Below are 20,869 nucleotides of genomic sequence, written 5' to 3' on the forward strand. Positions count from 1 at the left end.
TTTTTCAGTAGTAAAGATCATTATTGGTCGGACACAAATTTTCTTGCTTTAATCTCAGTAGTAATAACCAACAATAGCCAGACTGAATAATTTTGAATTGTCTTTTACTTGCATTAGTAGTAAATATCAAAGTTTATTTTTCTTTAATTTATCAGTAGTAAAACCAGTTTTAGTCAGACAGAAGTTTTCTATCTTAATATCAGTAATAATCTTCACTAACAATCAGACAGATTTATTTTGATTATTATTGAAATTTTATTTTAGTGTATTAATTTTAGATTAATTAATTTAGATTAATTTTAATAAAATTTTGTAATTTTTGAGTAGTTTTTAATTTTAGTCAGACATACATTTTCGTTGACATTTTGTATCATTATTTAGTATCCATCAACAGGCAAACTCAATTATTTCGAGCTTTATAATTAATTATTTTTTAATATATACATTTTGCGATTAATATTAACGATTTTCCAACTTTTTTCACAATTATTTAAAAGTAATATTACCAATTATAAAAAAAATTACAATTACCAATTATAAATAATTATTTGCAAATAAATAGTAAAATTTTAATTACTTAAATTCACTTTCAGTGGTAATTGTCAATCTTCAGTCAGTCCTGATTTACAATCTAGAGAAAAGTATTAAATATTTACAAAATATCCAAATTTAAATATTTTTAATTACCTATTTAAATAAGATTTAATATAAATAGAATTTAAAATTCTAGAAAATATCAAACAAATTTATGATATAATTTCATAAAAAATTACCATTTAGTTTTTCTAAATTATAAAAAAAGAAGGATGTGAAAAATTTTTTTATATTTCTAATTTTTTTCCGACTCTCTGTATAAAGTCTTGAAGTACAACCGCTAATCCCTCAGGTTATGTATAAAGTTTTTTTTTCAACAATAGAAATAAGAAAAGAGTACAAATGTTTGCGTTTGACTACATTTATGCCTATTGTAGTTGAGAAATAAAAAATGTTTGTTGAATATTTAATTTCTTTTCGTTTTTTTCTTTTTTTGAAAAAAATGATTATTTATAAATATTGAGAAATTTACCTTCAGCGCAGAATACTTTCTTGTTAGGTCTTGACAACGCGACCCTATGATACCCTTCCTCACAATCGCACACTGCATTGTGTTGAACTTGTGTACATGTCGAGTGCTGATCAGCGAATGTACAGCTTGCTCGATAGAAACATTGTTCGCCGAGTTTCTTCGCTAAAATTAAATTATTTTTTTAATATTTCATAATTAACTTTCTCGTACTTCCATTTTTAATAAAAGTTTGAAGTTTAATTAAAATAAAAGTGAAAACATTTGAATTAAAATAAAACAATTTAAAATTAAATTATTAAAAGTATAATGATAATAATAATAAAAATAATAATAATAATAATAATAATAATAATAATAATAATAATAATAATAATAATAATAATAATAATAATAATATTTACAATATTAAAAAAAATAACAATAACAAGAGCAAAAAGTAACAATAATATTCAATAATAAAATATTTTACGTTAATTGGGAAATAAATTAACTTAATTAAAAAATTTAATATTAATTAAAAAGTTTAACAATACAAGGCCGAAGGCGAACGAAAGACAAAAATAATAGCAACTCGTTATAATTCGAATGAAAAGAAATAAATTAATGGTGCTCTATAAATGTGTAGAATAATGTAACGTATTTCATGATCTCTTTCGCATTAAATTCACATGCACTACGCTTAAATAGCTTTTCAACAATTTTCATTATTTACTTATTATAATTTTTCCTTGAATTTTTCTTTTTCTTTTTTTAATATATTTTCTCAAAGTGAATTAACATTAACTTTCAAATTAAATATGAATAAAAATTAAAATTTAATTAAGTGAATGAAAATTATAAATTAAACTAATTAAAATTGAATTGTAATGAAGTTATTAAAAATTAAATTTTAATTAAATAAATTTTTAATTTTTGAATAAAATTTACAGGAAAAATATTTAGAATTTCGAATTGAAACAACTTACGTTTGGCACAACCCTTGCTTGGCCCGAGGCGCACTGGGTAAAGTTTCTCGCACTCACACCTGTGAGTGATGGAGTCGCAGAAAACGTGTTGTAATAATGGATTGCATGTGACGTTACATGGCGAGCCCAAGTATTTGCCGTTTTCTATAATAATAAAGACCACTTTAATCTAGACACTAGTCGGGGAATTATTTAATATTTTTATAATCAAATTTTATAAATTCACATTTTAATTAAATAAAGTTTTTTTTTATTTTGAAAGTTAATTTAAAAATTTGACAAAATTAAAATTAAGTATGTAACAAATTAACAAAAATTTATTAATAACAAAATAAGTAGAACAAAATAATTTTAGTCAGACAATGATTTTAATTTATTTGCTGTTTTTTGTAGAATAAATTTTTAATTACTTTTTTCTATCGACATTTTTAACTTTTGTAAAAATTTTAACAGTCAACTTTCTTTACGCAAGTAGCTAAGAAAATGTAATGCTGAAGACAGTAGAATAAAACGATTTTGGTCAGACAATTTTAATTTTTTGATTATTTTCCATCCAAAGTAACAAATTTTTTCTTTTCTTGAGGGAAATTTTTTACTCACAATACTCACTGTGATAATGAACAAAAATTACCTAATAACAAAATCAGTGGAACAAAATAATTTAGGTCAGACAATATTATCTTCTTATAGCCTATTTTTTCAAAAAAGAATTTTCATTTAAGTAAAAAACTTTATTACACATTTTTTTTATTCAAGTAGAGAGTAAGGATCAAAATTTAAAATAATTGGAATTAGTGGAAAAAATCGATTTTGGTCAGACAATTTTACCTTTTTTTTAATCATTTTCCATCCATAGTAACAAATTTATCTTTTTATTGCAGCAAAATTTTATACATACAATAACAAATTATTATTTTATGTGAATACATTAGAGTGAGATAATTAACCAAATTTAATTCAGAGAAAATCAGTAGAACAACTTAATTTTAGTCAGACAATATTTTTAAGTGGTAATGTATTTTTTAAAAATAACTTTTTAATTCTTTTTCTTCTAAAATTTCTCACTTTGATAAAAAATTCAATACTCAATTATCATTACGAAAGTAAATAAAAAAATGTACTACCGAATATTCAGATAATTTCAAATTAATAAAAAATAATTGAGAAGAAAATCAGTGGAACATAATAATTTTAGTCAGACAATGTTTTCAATTTACATTCTTTTTGCTAAGAGTATTTTTTTAGATTATTTTTCTTCAGAAATTTCTCGTTTTGATAAAAATTGTAATAGTCAATTTTCTCTATCTAGTCAAGTAACTAAAAATACAAAAACAGTAGAATAAATCAAATTTTGGTCAGACAGATTCAATTTTTTATTCATTATCCTTTCAAAGTAAAACCTTTTTTCTATGCTTGAAAGAAATTTTATTCTCAGAGAAAGAAATTGTAGGGTGTAAATTACATTCACATAAAAAATAATAATAAAATTCACATGAAAATTAAAAAAAAATCAGTAGAACAAAATAGTTTTAGTCAGACAATATTTTCAATGTTTAATGTATTTTTTACAGTAATGTTTTAATTGTTTTTCTTCTTAAATTTCTCACTTTGATAAAAATTACAACATGAAACTATCCTCACGCAAGTAAATAAAAAAATTTACTATAAAAAATTATTCAGATAATTAACAAAAACTAACCAAGAAAAAAATCAGTAGTACAAAATAATTTTAGTCAGACAACTAAATTTCTAATCAATTTTTTGTTTCTTTTTCTTCTGAAATTTTTCACTTTAGTAAAATTTTGTAATTGTCAATTTTCTCTTCTCCATTAACTCAAAAGACTTTAAAATAAAAAGAAAACAGTAGAGAAAACCGATTTTTGTCAGACAATTAAAATTTTTAATTCATTTTTCATACAAAGTAATGTTAGTAAAGTGTTTAAAAATAAATTTTTTTTTTAAATTTAATTAATTTTTAAATTAAAAATTCACATAAAAATTAAAAGAAGAATCAGTGAAACAAAATTATTTTTGTCAGACAATATTTTCAATTTTTAATGAATGTTTTTAAAGAAATTACCTAATTGTTTTTCTTCTAAAATTTCTCACTTTGATAAAAATTACAACATGAAACTATCCTTACGCAAGTAAAAAAAAATCTACAAAAAAATTATTCAGATAATTAACAAAAATTAACCAAGAAAAAAATCAGTAGTACAAAATAATTTTAGTCAGACAACTAAATTTCAAATCAATTTCTTGTTTCTTTTTCTTCTGAAATTTTTCACTTTAGTAAAATTTTGTAATTGTCAATTTTCTCTTCTCCATTAACTCAAAAGACTTTAAAATAAAAAGAAAACAGTAGAGAAAACCGATTTTTGTCAGACAATTAAAATTTTTAATTCATTTTTCATACAAAGTAATGTTAGTAAAGTGTTTAAAAATAAATTTTTTTTTTAAATTTAATTAATTTTTAAATTAAAAATTCACATAAAAATTAAAAGAAGAATCAGTGAAACAAAATTATTTTTGTCAGACAATATTTTCAATTTTTAATGAATGTTTTTAAAGAAATTACCTAATTGTTTTTCTTCTAAAATTTCTCACTTTGATAAAAATTACAACATGAAACTATCCTTACGCAAGTAAAAAAAAATCTACAAAAAAATTATTCAGATAATTAACAAAAATTAACCAAGAAAAAAATCAGTAGTACAAAATAATTTTAGTCAGACAACTAAATTTCAAATCAATTTCTTGTTTCTTTTTCTTCTGAAATTTTTCACTTTAGTAAAATTTTGTAATTGTCAATTTTCTCTTCTCCATTAACTCAAAAGACTTTAAAATAAAAAGAAAACAGTAGAGAAAACCGATTTTTGTCAGACAATTAAAATTTTTAATTCATTTTTCATACAAAGTAATGTTAGTAAAGTGTTTAAAAATAAATTTTTTTTTTAAATTTAATTAATTTTTAAATTAAAAATTCACATAAAAATTAAAAGAAGAATCAGTGAAACAAAATTATTTTTATCAGACAATATTTTCAATTTTTAATGAATGTTTTTAAAGAAATTACCTAATTGTTTTTCTTCTAAAATTTATCACTTTAATAAAAATTTCAACATGAAATTACAATTTTCCTACTCAAGCAGAGAGTAAGGATCAAAATTAAAAATAATTAGAATCAGTGGAAAAAATCGAATTTGGTCAGACAATTTTGATTTTTCTTCATTTTTCTTTCTAAGTAACGAATTTTTTTCTTTCCTTCAGGGAAATTTTTTACACGGAGAAAGAAATTGTAGGTTGTGAATTACATTCACATAATTAATAAAAATTAAAAAAAGAATCAGTGACACAAAATAATTTTTGTCAGACAATATTTTCAATTTTGAATATAACTTTTTACAGTAGTAATTTAATTGTTTTTCTTTTAAAATTTCTCACTTTGATAAAAATTACAGCATGAAATTATCCTTACGCAAGTTAAAAAAAAATCTACAAAAAAGTTATTCAGATAATTAACAAAAATTAACTAGGGAAAAAATCAGTAGTACAAAATAATTTTAGTCAGACAATATTTACAATTTCTAATCCACTTTTTTTACATACACAGTAAAACGTGAAGTGTTAAAATAACACCAGAATGGATTAAAATAATCTGCAACAGTTTAATCCCTCTAGGATTAAATTAACATACCAGAAAGGATTAAAATAATCTATTTTTATGTTATTTTTAACTATGAATGAAATTTTACTTTAAATAAAACACCAAATTCTAATCTTTTGTTTCTTTTTCTTCGGAAATTTTTCACTTTAGTAAAATTCTGCAATGGTCAATTTTCTCTTCTCCATTGACTTAAAAGACTTTATAATAAAAAAAAACAGTAGAAAAAATCAATTTTGGTCAGACAATTTTAATCTTTTATTCATTTTCCATACAAAGTAATGTTGGTAAGTGTTTAGAAATAAAAAATTTTTTAAATAATTAATTAATTTTTAAATTTGTTTAAATAAAGAAAAATTAAAATAAAAAAATACCAATTAATTTCAACGTAAATATGAAAATTTTCGATGAAAGGAGGATGTTATGAAAGGAAAAGAAAACGAAAATAAAATTGTATAAAAAGGAACGTCCTCTTTATATAAAAGAAAGTTAAACTGGCAATTTAACAGGTTACGGAATGTCTGGAAAGAGAGAGAGCGAGAGAGAGAGAGAAAGAGAGAGAGGTCAAAGGGCGTTCAATGTTGGAATATCGTGCCAATATAGTTTCGAGAGAGAATTGTGAGGTCGATAAAAGTACCATCGAGGTTATATAGAAGCGCAGCATTTATTTAGGCTTGGCGCGAAATAAGGGTCTGTTCTCATTTTATGGACGTTATCGTAAAGCCTCTCCCTCATTGCCTATATGTATACTATGTATATATATATATATATATATATATAAAATTTGTATATATACATGTATATAGTCATTATATGACAGTTTTGTAGTATTATAATGGAATATGGCACAGAAAACGTGGTCCAAGTTGCATTCATTAAAATCAATACATCCTCTCACGTAGGCTTTTCTGCACGTGCATTTTCCCTCGTAGAAAAGTGACTTCTATGTTTTCCGGGTGAATCTAGACACGTGCGTTTCATCACTATATTATTATTATTTTTATTATCATTATTATTATTGTATATACTGCAAACTACAGTTATTGAAACAACTCAATAATAATTGATCTATAGATCTTTTCTAAAGACAAAAGCTTCGCAAAGTAGGTTGCACTCAACAAAACATGTGGCAACTCCAATGTTGATATTATACAATTCTTGGATTTTTCAAAAAAAAAAAAAAAAAAAAAATAAGCGCAATTGTCATTTCTTTTAATAGCCGTAATAGGAAGAAATAAATTACTATCTAAAAATAGGAAAAATAGAAAATTTGTATGAAAAACGATGATATAATTGTTATTTTTGCCTAAAAATATTTATTGCTGTTTTATCATATAATTATTGTTCTGATCCATACTATTTTTGTGTTTTTGAATTATATATTGAAATACATGTAGGTAATTTAAAGAGAATATTTAATTACTAGAAAATAATCCATTTTTTTAAGGCAAAGTGTAAAATTTGCAAGAAAAGTGAAGAGAAATCGAAATAGACTGATTTTTTTTACTTCTGAATTTAAATCTTCTTGGTTACTTGAGTATAGAAAATTGACTACTATAATTTTAACCAAAGTGAGAAATTTCAGAAGAAATGCAATAAAAAAATTATTATAAGAAAAAGAATATAGATTGAAAATTGAAAATATTAAAATTATGTTGTTCTACTGATGTTTTTTCCATTAATTTTTTTTTTAATTATCTCAATGTATTTTACTTTAACAAAATAATAGTTTTTTACTGTGAGTATAACATTTCTCTAAAGGTAAGAAAAATTTGTTTTAAATGAAAAATATTTACAAGATTAAAATTGTCAAACTAAAATTATTATTTTGCTCTACTGATTTTGATCTTACTTAATTTTTGTTAATTATCTAAATGTAATTTACTCCCACAAAATAATAATTTCAATTTTTAATGAGTATCGAAATATTTATTATTTATTTATTTTCTCGAACTGCGGGATATTATATATATTCAAATTCGATGAAAGAGAGTAATTCTGCGGAACAGTTTCAAATTATCTACTTGTCCGCGAGTATGGTTAGCATATCAGAAGTTCTTTTTGTTATAGATGATAGCCTTCCACTTGAATCGATAATTTCACGCAAACTGCATTAAACCCCTGGAAATAAATATTCACACCGCAAGCTCTGTGAAATGCTACTAAAAATCATTATGTACTGCATTTTTATTAAATTATTTTTCTAGAATTATGTATTTTCGCTTCCTGATTCTTCTTTCGATAAAAAATGTTTCTTTAAATTCTTTTTTTTTTGCGTAAAAAATAATTTGTTTCTATCAAAGTTTTTTCTGAATCGATTAAAATAAAACAGTTTCTATGCAAAATTATTATTAATAATAATTTTCCCTGTAAGTAATAATTATTATAATTATATTTCATCTCTATTAGATATTTTTTATTTCTATTTTAATTATTTCATTTCTATTTTAAATATTTTGTCTCTATTGCATATATTCTGTTTCCAATAAAAATTTTTAAATAGACTTTCAATTAAAATATTTAATAAGAAAAAAAAATTGTAAAGCTTGGAATAAAAAAAAAATGGTAAAAATTCGTTTTTTGGCAAACGTCCAGTTATCGACAATTTGATCCTAAAGTTTTACCATATTACTGAATATTTTTTTTTCTCTGTCTCTCTCTCTATCTTTTTTATTTTCATACAATTTTTTTTTCTTATATACTATTTTACGAGACTTTACTTTATTTACAACTTTTTTATACTATTAAAATTATTATCAACATTTCCATAAAAAAATATTATCGAAATTCTCATCGAAACTTATAACTAAATTTTTATTGAAATTTTTGAGGCACTTTTCATGAAAACTATTATTTATATTTTTTATTATCAATTATTATTATATTTTTTTAATTTACTCTACTTCCTTCAAAGTAATATTAAAAAAAAAATTGTAAAATATTGCCTGACCGTAGTTGAAATATCATCAAAAAGAGAAATTTCTATTTAAAAAAGAATCAAAATAAAAAAAATGGACTATGAAATATATATACAGTCTGACCAAAATTATTTTGTTCTACTAATTTTATTTTTAATTTTTTTAATAGTGAGAATGTAACTTAATCTCTGTAAATTCATTTTCTGGAAAAAAAAATTTTTTTTCTCAAAGAAAGAAAAAAATTGTTATTTTGAAAGAAAAATAAAGGAAAATCGAAATAGTCTGACCAAAATTATTTTGTTCTACTGATTTTGTCCTTAATTAATTTTTGTTAATTATTTGAACGTAATTTACTTTCACAAAATAATAATTTTAATCTCTAAGAGTAAAATTAAAAGTGTAAAATTTTTCGAAGAAAAATAAATTGTTACTTTTCAAGAAAAATCAAGACAAATCGAAATTGTCTGACCAAAATTATTTTGTTTTATTGATTTTGTCCTAAATTATTAATGTTTGTTAATTATTTGAACGTAATTTACTTCCACAAAATAATAATTTATTTTAAATTAATTGATTTTTTCTACTGTTTTTGATTTTTAATCTTCTTAAATATTTGAGTATGGAAAAAATTGATTATTAAAATTTTTACAAAAGTGAGAAATTTCTGAAAAAAAACCATTAAAGAATTACTTTAAAAAATGGATTAGAAATTGAAAATATTGTCTGACTAAAATTATTTTGTACTACTGATTTTTTTCTTAATTAATTTATGTTCATTATCTGAATTTTTCGTAGTAAATTTTTTTATTTACCTGCGTAACGACAATTTCATATTGAAATTAAAATTTTTCACAAAATTTCTCACTTTTGTAAACCAAAGTTTTGGAAGTAAAACAATGAAAAAGAATTACTGTTAAAAATAGATTAGAAATTGAAAATATCGTCTGACTAAAATTATTTTGTACTACTGATATTTTTCTTAGTTAATTTTTGTCAATTATCTAAATTTTTAGTAGTAAATCTTTTTAATTACTTAAAAATTTTTTTATTTACCAAAGTAAGAAATTTTAGAAGAAAAAAATTTAAAAATTACTTTAAGAAAATACATTAAAAATTGAAAATATTGTCTGACTAAAATTATTTTGTTCTACTGATTTAGTTTTTAATTTATTTTTTGTTAATTATGTGAATTTAATTTACATCCTACACTTTCTTTCTCTGACAAAAAAAAATTTCCCTCAAAGAAAGAAACAAATTTGTTACTTAGGAAATTAAAGAAAAATCAAAAGTGTCTGACCAAACTCGATTTTTTCTCCTTTTTTTATCTGAAATCTCTTTAGAAAATTGTATAGGGAAAATTTGCAGTTAATATTTTTTCCCGAAGTTAAAATCACAACAAAGTGAAAAATTTCAATAGAAGAATAATGAAAATAAGGAAAATAGACTACAAAATAGAATATACTGTCTGACCAAAATCATTTTGTTCTACTAATTTTTTTCTAAATTATTTTTTGTTAATTATGTAAATTTTTATTTACGCTCTACAATTTCTTACTGTGAGTAAAAATTTTTTCTTAATAATAGAAGAAAGTTGTTATTTTGGAAGGAAAATAGAAATTGTCTGACCAAAATCGATTTTTTTCACTAATTCTCTAATAATTTTGTTTATAAAATTAAAATTATAATTATAAATAAAATTATAAAAAATTGTTATTATTAATTATTAGAGATTAAATGTATTAAATATTTAAATATTATTATTGTTACTATATTTTTTGCTACATTTTTTTTACCCAAATTATTATCAAAATTTTTATCAAATTAACAACAGTACTGAAATAGTTAGGATTTTGCAAAATAATTAGCGAATGTGAAGAAGAAAATACTCGTGGATTGGAAATGTAATTAACTACTGGATACTCTTAGAAATTGTTGACATTAAATTTGAAAAGACCATAAACCTATTTTAACGAATGCAATAAGTTAGAAATTTTTTTTCTTTTTTAATAGGAAAAAAAAATTATTCTATATATGTTTCTCTGATTATTCGAGTACTTTAATTTAAGAGAAATAACACATTGTCTAATTTTACATTGATCGACATAGTTTTCTGACCTTCAAAGATCTTAGATTACGGAAAATAATCGACTAATTATAATCTGATCTATCTATACCTGGGAGAATTTAAATTCCAGTTATATATCAAGTATTAACTTGTCTTAAACATTCTATCTCACATTCATATCAACATATGAAGTGCTCGTTTTAATGTTTACTGTGTTTTATCTTTCAAATTTTAACTATTATTAAATTACTGTCTTTTAATTACTGTTAATTATTTTTCTGTTAATAATTTTTCTTACTATTGATATTATTAGTTATTATACTGATTATTGTTATTAGTTAATTTTAATTATTTCAATAAAGAAAATAAAAAATAATGATCATTGAAAAAAATGTTTTAGATTCAAATACAATCATAATTGGTTGTCTATTATTAAATAAATATTTACTTGAATCAAATAATTTTTCTTTGTGACAAATAATTTTTACTTAAGGCAGATATATTGTATTTGAACCAATTGCTAATAAATAAATAATTTCCTTGAAAATAAATAAATATTTCCTTGAATCAAATATTTTTTCCTTGAATTAAATAATTTTTATTTCAATCAGACAAATTATATTGGAACCAATAGTTTCAGTATTTTAACCAGTGAGTAAATACCTAATTGTAAATACCTATTCGAGTAAATACCTAATTGACTTGAGATAAAAATTATTTATTAGAAATAAATATTTATTTGAGAATTGACAACTAATTGTTTATTTGAATAAAATAATTATTTTCTACAGAGTTTAATAAGACGCCCATAAATAATTTAGAAATAAATAAATAAATACTAATAATCATAAAATAAAAATTTAATCATTTGTGTAATAATTTATTCCAAATATTATATAAAAAATATTACACAACTAAATTATTATAAATTATTATAAAAATTAGTTTCAACAAATATTAATAGAAAGTTATCAAATGAAGTTTTTTTCAAAAAAAAAAAAAGAAAAATATTGAGATAAAGATTTTATCTGAATTTTCTACTTCGTGGAATAAATTCATAACGTCAATAAGTATTAACTTGAATTTATAAATTTTTCTGATATTGTAAATTTCAACGTCAATTTCAAGTCGAGCCAAGTAGGTCTAAGATATCGGAATAATATGGCTTGAATGAAATGAGCTTGCTCAGATTTATTGGCGAAGAAAAAATACCAGACATTATTTTCTTCCTTAACATTATTGCAAAAAAAAGAGAAAAAACAAAATGAAAGTAAGCAAATTTTAACAATTTTTCAATCTTCTTAAAATATTGAATAGAAAATAAAGACTAAAAGTTATTACTCTAATACCCAATTTAGTACGATTGAGAATCAAAAATTTTTTTAAAACTTTTATTAAATGCATTTGAAGTGCGTTCTTAGTTCTATTTTTGGTTGAAATTAATAAAAATCTTAGTTTTATAATTAATTCAGTTAATTAATTAATTTCGAAATTTCAGTAATAAATTAATTTTCCAAGTTGATGATAATTAGCCACGTGATGTAATACGAGTAACTAATCGTTGACGCAGTAATTTTGCGCGACAAATAAACACTCGTAGAGTTTACATCCAATTAGTCGGATTTTGCAAATAATAATTCGCGAAATTGTAATAAATAAAATTGAAATAAATGAAATTAAAAAAAAAAATTAAGAAACTGAAATTTTGAAATAAATAAAATTTTTAAAAAATTGATGAACTAAAGTTGAAATAAATAAAATTGAAGTAAATAAAATTTCAATTTTATTTACTTCAATTTTACTTATTTATATTTATTTATTTCATTTATTAGTTTCAGTTCTTCAATTGTTATTTTTTTTTAATTATATTTATTTCAATATAAATTTCTAGATTTTTTTTAAATTTATTTATTTCAATTTCCGTATTTTCAATTTCATTTAAATTTTAAATAAATTTTATTAATAAACAAATAAATTAAATAAATGAAATTGGAAAAACTGAAATTGAAATAAATGAAATTAAAAAAATTTTAGAAACTAATATTAAAGTAAATATAATTATTAATTAAGAAAAAAATTGAAAAACTAAAACTGAAATATGTAAAATTTAAAAATAACGAAGAACTGAAATTGAAATAAATTAAAAGTTATAAAAAAATTGAAGAACTGAAATTGAAATAGAAACGGTTTTACTAAATAAAATTGACATGAAGAAAATTGAAATAAATACAATTTTAATAAATAAAATTGAAAAAAATGAAATTGAAGTAAATAAAATTGAAATAATTGAAATTCAGCAAAAATTGAGAAACTTAAAGCGAATTAAAGAAAATTTTAAAAAAATTTGAAGAACTGAAATTGAAATAAATAAAATTAGAAAAAAAATTGAAGAATGAAACTGAAATAAATAAAAATTGAAAAACTGAAATTGAAATAGAAAAAATTTTAAAAACAATAAAAATTAAAAAACTAAAGTTGAAATAAATAAAATTTTAATAAATAAAATTTAAAAAAAAAAATTGAACCAAAAAAAAATTCTAATAAATGAAAAAAAAAATTTGCAAGAAAAAGAGGTTAAATTTCTCCCATTTCAGCGAATTAAGAAGAATGAATTGACTATTTTCGTGAAACCTTCTTTTAAAGGGAATAAACACGCGGTAAGACGAGGGTGTGAGGACCCTTATCGATTCTTCTATTCGAGGGGGTCGTATGAAATCTGAGGTTAACAATTATATTCATCAGCTCACAAATTTCTTTTCCTCGTCTCTATGCACATGCATTTATATACATATATAATAATACACTATGTACATTAAATGCTACACAAGAAAATCGCTAGTTATAATCCGATCTGTTGACACGTTTTGTATTTCACTTTACGCCTAGTAACTTTGCTTACGTATATCATGTATATATTATACTCTCACGCAAACATCTCACAAAACTCAGGGTAATGCACTTTCTCCCCTCTCAATGTTTTCTCCCGAGGAAATGTTCACCTTTTAGCAAAAAAAAAAAAAAAATGTAAAATCAATACAATTTTTATTTTTTTCTATTATTTTTATTATTTATTATTTTTTATTATTAATTTTTTTTTAAATAAAAATTATGCTATTTTTTTGCATATATGCATTTTGCATTGACAGAATTTTTATTATTTATTTCTTTTTTGAATAATTGGGACAAGTTTTGTTTTATTTATTTTTTATAATCACCACAATTTTTATTATCTTTTGTAATCGATACAATTTAATTTATTTTTTTTATTATCAATGATTTTTGTGATTTATTTTTTTATCATCAGTTCAATTCTTATATTTTTTTTTATAATTAAAAAAAGTTTTCTTTTGTTTTTTAAAATCAATTAAATTTTTAATATTTATTATGTTTTTGAAAATCAACACTATTTTCATTTACTTTTTTCATAATTATTATAATTTTCCTTATTTATTCTTGTTTTATAATCTTTTTTTTTATATAATTAGTTAAATTCTTGTTTTTTTATATTCACTACAATTTTTATTATTTATTTTTTATAATCAATACAGTTTTTAATATTTATTCTTTTCTTGAAAGTTAACCCAATTTTTATTTACTTTTTTGTAATAATTACAATTTTCCTTATTTATTTTTGTTTTATAATCAGAAAAATTTTTTACAATATCCACAATTTTTATTATTTCTTTTTAACAATCAATACAATTTTTAATATTTATTCTTTTCTTAAAACTTAACCCAATTTTTATTAACTTTTTTGTAATTATTACAATTTTCCTTATTTATTCTTCTTTTATGATTAGAAAAATTTTTTACGATATCCACAATTTTTATTATTTCTTTTTAACAATCAATACAATTTTTAATATTTATTCTTTTCTTGACAATTAACAGAATTTTTATTTATTTTTTTATAATTATTACAATTTTCCATATTTACTCTTGTTTTATAGGTAAATGCAATTTTTAACGATTATTTTTTTATAATCAATACAGTTTTCATTAAATACTTTTTTTAAAATCACATCAATTATTATTATTTATTTCTATAATCAATAGAATTTTCATTGTCTATTGTGTTTTTTATAAACAATACAGTTTTTATTATTTATTTATTTTTTTGTTAATTCCTCTCGTTTTAATACTAAAAAATATGTAAATTTTTTCATTTACTTAATAGTTTCTAAATTCTATGTAACAAAAATAGGGTAATAAAATTTTAATTAAATTAAACTGGAGAATTTAATTTATTTTAGTAAAAAATGTGTACCAATTATTCGTCATTATTTTTTAAAATAAAAAATAATAAATAACTAATAATTCTTTAGGCAAAAAAAATAAGATTATATTTTTTTGAAATTAAATCTAACTAAATTAAGTGAAAAAAGGGGGAAAATTAAATTAGAAAAGTAATAAGTGAAAGAAATGCAATAATTACAAAAAATAATTGAAAAGAGAAATAAAAATAGAAAATGAAAATAAAAAACCTAAGAAAATTATAATACAAGGAGGCAAAGAAAAACAAAAAAACAAAAACGAGTAAAAAAACAAAAATAGGCAATAAAACAATAAGAAGCAAAATACAGAAAGAAACAAAATACGAAAAGAAACAAAAAACCGAAAATAGAAAATAAAAAGAAGCAAAAGGTAAAAAGGAACGATAAACGGAAAAGAAGCAAAGAAGCAAAAACCAAAAAACAGAAACAAAAATCTCAGAAGGAAAGAAAAAAAATAAAAAAAAACACTTAAAACCAAATCTTCGCTGAAATTAGGTAATGAAAATTAAAATTGCAAGTAAAATTTCCAAACGAGGAGAAAAATTACCCAGAACGGAGAAAAGGAGAAAAAAGAGAAAAAAAACCTTAAATTTTAAATTTAGAGAAAGACAAAAAAAATTATACGCAATTGGAAAGAAAGAAAAGAATTTCACGAACCTGCCGTAATGTTTCCTGTGAGGATATTCTCATCGACCTCGTCATCGTCGTCATGATCGTCATTGTTGTTTTCATAGACATTAACGTCGGCCAGGATCCCCGACAATAATGATGAGGCGTCATTATTCCCATTATTATTGATAATGCGTCGATGATGATGCTGTAGATAATGGACCTGCTCCTGATCCGGCAGGCCGCAGGATGGGTGGAAGACGATGCAAGCCAGGAAACAGCAGCAGGTCAGTCTCAGGGCAAAGAGAAGTACGCTCATCGCCCCCACGGCGCGAGTCAACCCCCGAAACCGGCCACCGGCGGCGCATCGACATCTTACCCCTACCACCCCTCCCCACCACGTGCGCACAACTCATTGCGCTTTTCAATATGTATATATGTGTATATATCTGGTGTCAAACTCCATGCAGCGCCTTCGCACGTCAAATAAATGCAAAACTCTTTTTGCGTCATTTAAAAAATTTTTTTTTGTTTTCAATTTTTAAAATTTGAAAGAGAGAGAAAAAAAATGTGACACATGTCTGACTGTGCAGTGACTTTTACTACTGGTTTCGTTTTGGAAAAAACCATTAAATAATTACTATCACAGTAAATCGTGAGGTATTAAAAAAGAGTTGCAGATTAAATTAACACCAAAAAAAGATTAAAATAATCAATTTTGGTGTTATTTTTTTACAATGAATGAAATTTTAGTTCATTAAATTTTTTTATAACTATAAAACATGAAGATATTGATAACTCCGAGTTCGGAGTGATTCGACTCGGAGTGATCGATTTCTTCATGTTTTATAATAATTAAAGATGACCAAGTAATAAAATCATTATTTTATATTAAAAGAATATTGTACTTCTTCAAAATTATTTTCATTATTTCAATTCAATTATTATTTTCAAAAATTTTCAACTACAATTTCACTTTATATCTATTATTTTTAATAATTTTCGAAAAAGTTCTTTGCCAATTTTCAAATCCATTTGTTTACAATATTCAATTTCACGAAATTTCAATTATTCCTAAATTCTTTAATTAAATGCATATTAGAAAATAAAACCTTCCAAATAATGTAAAAGAAAATTCAATTAAACTTTTTCATAAAAATTAATTTCAAAATTCAATTATTTCTAGAACTTCACGCTATATTGCTTTTAATATTAAATTATAATCTAAAATTTTAACTGAAATTCATTTTTATGAAATGAAAATCAATTTATATTAGATTTTTAAATAATTGAATTTCTTTGTCGAATTTTATTCAAACTTGTATGAACATAATTACTTTTTTCAAAGAATTCAATTATAATTGTATGAAAAATAATTGAAACGCTGCGATGAGTTTTATGAGAATTTTCAACTTCATTCGTCTACAATTCAATTTTACGAAATTTCAATTATTCGGAAATACTGCAATTAAATATTAAATTGAAAAATAAAAACTTGAAATAATTTTAATAAAAATTCTATTAAACTTTTAAAAAGAATTTACAGAATTTTTTGTAAAAAATATGAAAAATTAAGAATGTCAATAATTTTAGTTTGAAACTTTTTCAAAATTTAATGATTTCCAAAAATCCACGTTATAATGCTTTTAATATGTAATTATAATCTAAAATTTTAACTGAAATTCATTTTTAAAACCATTTTTATTAGTAAATTCTACGAGAATTCAATTATTTAAATACAATAATGAGTTATTTACAAATTTCATGTTTCTTGAAATTTAATTCTCATAAAAAATGTTATCAACAAATTTTTTAAATCATTAAATTTTTTGGACGAATTTTAATAAAATTTTTAAGAATAATTACATTTTTCCAGGAATCCGATTAAAATTGCATTAAAAATAATTGAAATTCTGCAATGAGTTTCATTATTTATGAAAATAATTGATTTTTTAAAAGAATTTTATTATTTATAAAAATAATTGAATCCCTGCAAAAATATTATTATTTATGAAAATAATTTAATTATTGCGTAGAAATTTATAAAAAAATTTGTAAATAATTGAATTCCTGTAAAAAATTTTATTATTTATGAAAATAATTGAATGTTTGCGTAGAATTTTATTCAAATTTTTTTTAATAATGGAATTCTTTTGAAAAATTTTATTGAAATAGTAGATATTGAAAATTATTGAATTTTAGAAAACTTTTGAAAATAATTAAAATTTTGACAAGAATTTGATTAAAATTTTGTAAAATAATTGAATATCAGAGAAGAATTTTATTATTTATAAAGAGAATTGAAATTTTGACGAGAATTTTTTTAAATTTTTGAACACAATTGAATTTAGTAACTATGTTACTAAGTTAGTTAGTAAGTTAGTAACTAACTTACTAACTTACTATTCTCCCTGGAGAAGCTAAATTCGTTGAATTTTTACAAATCGTTGACTTTTGTGTTTTATTTAAAGTAAAATTTTATTCATAGTTATAAATAACACAAAAATAGATTATTTTAATCCTTTCTGGTGTTAATTTAATACTTGAGGGATTAAACTGTTGCAAATTATTTTAATCCATTCTGGTGTTATTTTAACACTTGACGTTTTACTGTGATGTAAAAAAAGTGGATTAGAAATTAAAAATATTGTCTGACTATAATTATTTTGTACTACTGATTTTTTTCTTAGTTAATTTTTGTTAATTATCTGAATAATTTTTTGTAGTAGATTTTTTTACTTACTTGCGTAAGGATAATTTAATGCTGTAATTTTTATCAAAGTGAGAAATTTTAGAAGAAAAACAATTAAATTACTACTATAAAAAAATTACATTCAAAATTGAAAATATTGTCTGACAAAAATTATTTTGTGTCACTGATTCTTTTTTTTAATTTTTATTACTTATGTGAATGTAATTCACACCCTACAATTTCTTTCTCTGAGTAACAAATTTCCCTCAAGGAAAGAAAAAAATTCGTTACTTAGAAGAAAAATCAAAATTGTCTGACCAAAATCGATTTTTTCCACTGATTCTAATTATTTTCAATTTTGATCCTTACTCTCTGCTTGAATAGGGAAAATTGTAATTTCATGTTGAAATTTTTATTAAAGTGATAAATTTTAGAAGAAAAACAATTAAGTAATTTCTTTAAAAACATTCATTAAAAATTGAAAATATTGTCTGACAAAAATAATTTTGTTTTACTGATTCTTTTCTTAATTTAAATGTGAATTTTTTATTTAAAATTAATTAAATTTTTTAAAAAAGTTTTATTTTTAAACACTTTACTAACATTACTTTCTATGAAAAATGAATAAAAAATTTTAATTGTCTGACAAAAATCGGTTTTTTCTACTGTTTTTCTTTATTTTAAAGTCTTTTGAGTTAATGGAGAAGAGAAAATTGACAATTACAAAATTTTACTAAAGTGAAAAATTTCAGAAGAAAAAGAAACAAAAAATTACTGTTAAAAAAATTGATTAGAAATTTAGTTGTCTGACTAAAATTATTTTGTACTACTGATTTTTTTCTTCGTTAATTTTTGTTACTTATCTGAATAATTTTTCTTGTAGATTTTTTTTTACTTGCTTAAGGATAATTTCATGTTGTAATTGTTATCAAAGTGAGAAATTTTAGAAGAAAAACAATTAAAACATTACTGTAAAAAAATACATTAAACATTGAAAATATTGTCTGACTAAAATTATTTTGTTCTACTGATTTTGTTTTTAATTTTCATGTGAATTTTATTATTATTTTTTATGTGAATGTAATTTACACCCTACAATTTCTTTCTCTGAGAATGAAATTTCTTTCAAGCATAGAAAAAAGGTTTTACTTTGAAAGGATAATGAATAAAAAATTGAATCTGTCTGACCAAAATTGGATTTATTCTACTGTTTTTGTATTTTTAGTTACTTGACTAGATAGAGAAAATGGACTATTACAATTTTTATCAAAACGAGAAATTTCTGAAGAAAAATAATCTAAAAAAATACTCTAAACAAAAAGAATGTAAATTGAAAACATTGTCTGACTGAAATTATTTTATTCTACTGATTTTCTTCTCAATTAATTTTTTTTTTTAATTTTAAATTATCAGAATATTCGGTAGTAAATTTTTTATTTACTTCCGTAAGGATAATTTAGTGTTAAAATTTTTTTCAAAGTGAGAAATTTTAGAAAAAAAAGAATTAAAAAGTTATTTTAAAAAAAATACATTAGCAGTTAAAAATATTGTCTGACTAAAATTAAGTTGTTCTACTGATTTCTTCTGAATTAATTTTCTTTAATTATTTCACTGTAATTTATTCACATATAATAATAATTTGTTACTATATGTATAAAATTTTGCTGCAAGAAAGAGATAAATTTGTTACTATGGATGGAAAATGATTAACAAAACTTACAATTGTCTGACCAAAATCGATTTTTTCCACTTATTCTAATTATTCTAACTGTGAGTAAAAAATTTTCCTCAAGAAAAGAAAAAATTTGTTACTTTGGATGGAAAATAATCAAAAAATTAAAATTGTCTGACCAAAATCGTTTTTTCTACTGTTTTCGACATTATATTTTCTTAGTTACTTGCGTAAAGAAAGTTGACTGTTAAAATTTTTACCAAAGTTAAAAATGTCAATAGAAATAAGTAATTAAAAAATTATTTTACAGAAAATAGCAAATAAATTGAAATCATTGTCTGACCAAAATTATTTTGTTCTACTGATTTTGTTATTAATAAATTTTTCTCAATTATCGGAATGTAATTTACTTCCACAAAATAATAGTTTTAATCTCTAATAATAAAATTTCGTATAAAGAATAAGAATAAATTATTACTCTGTGAAGAAAATGAAGAAATTTTCAAATTGTCAGACTAAAATGGATTTTTTTTACTGCTTTTGGTGTTTTAACCTTTTTAATGACTGTAGTAGGAAAAATTTTCTATTACAATTTTTACCAGAATGAAAAATTTCTGATGAGGCACAATCAAACAATTAATGTCAAAAACTACACAATAAATTGAATAAAATGTCTGACTAAAATTATTTTGTTCTACTGATTTTGTTTTTAATTAATTTTTGTTAATTATCTGACTATAATTTACTCTCACTGACTTAGTTTTCAATTTTTATTAATTATGTGAATTTAATTTACACCCTACAATTTATTTCTCTGAGTAAAAAATTTCCATCAATGAAAGAAAAAAATTTGTTACTTTTAGGAAGAAAATTGAAGAAAAATCGAAATTGCCTGACCAAAATCGATTTTTTCTACTGATTTTTATTTTAAATCAGTTAAGTAA

General features: G+C 21.5%; 1 protein-coding gene across 1 annotated transcript in view; it reads right to left on the reverse strand.

The window, feature by feature from the left end:
- LOC122498216 overlaps positions 1 to 15,936 on the reverse strand; it is a 28,696-nt gene extending 12,760 nt beyond the window's left edge. Inside the window, exons 1-3 of the mRNA XM_043605847.1 lie at positions 15,610 to 15,936; positions 2,032 to 2,175; positions 1,067 to 1,228 (exon numbers count right to left, since the gene is read on the reverse strand). Of these exons, the coding sequence (XP_043461782.1) occupies positions 1,067 to 1,228; positions 2,032 to 2,175; positions 15,610 to 15,880 (577 nt within the window). The 5' untranslated portion in view covers positions 15,881 to 15,936. The remainder of the gene's footprint in view (positions 1 to 1,066; positions 1,229 to 2,031; positions 2,176 to 15,609) is intronic.
- Between the last annotated feature and the right edge of the window lie 4,933 nt (positions 15,937 to 20,869).

The sequence above is a fragment of the Leptopilina heterotoma genome, unplaced genomic scaffold (assembly GCF_015476425.1).
Source record: "Leptopilina heterotoma isolate Lh14 unplaced genomic scaffold, ASM1547642v1 Lhet_144, whole genome shotgun sequence".
Lineage (NCBI taxonomy): Eukaryota > Metazoa > Arthropoda > Insecta > Hymenoptera > Figitidae > Leptopilina > Leptopilina heterotoma.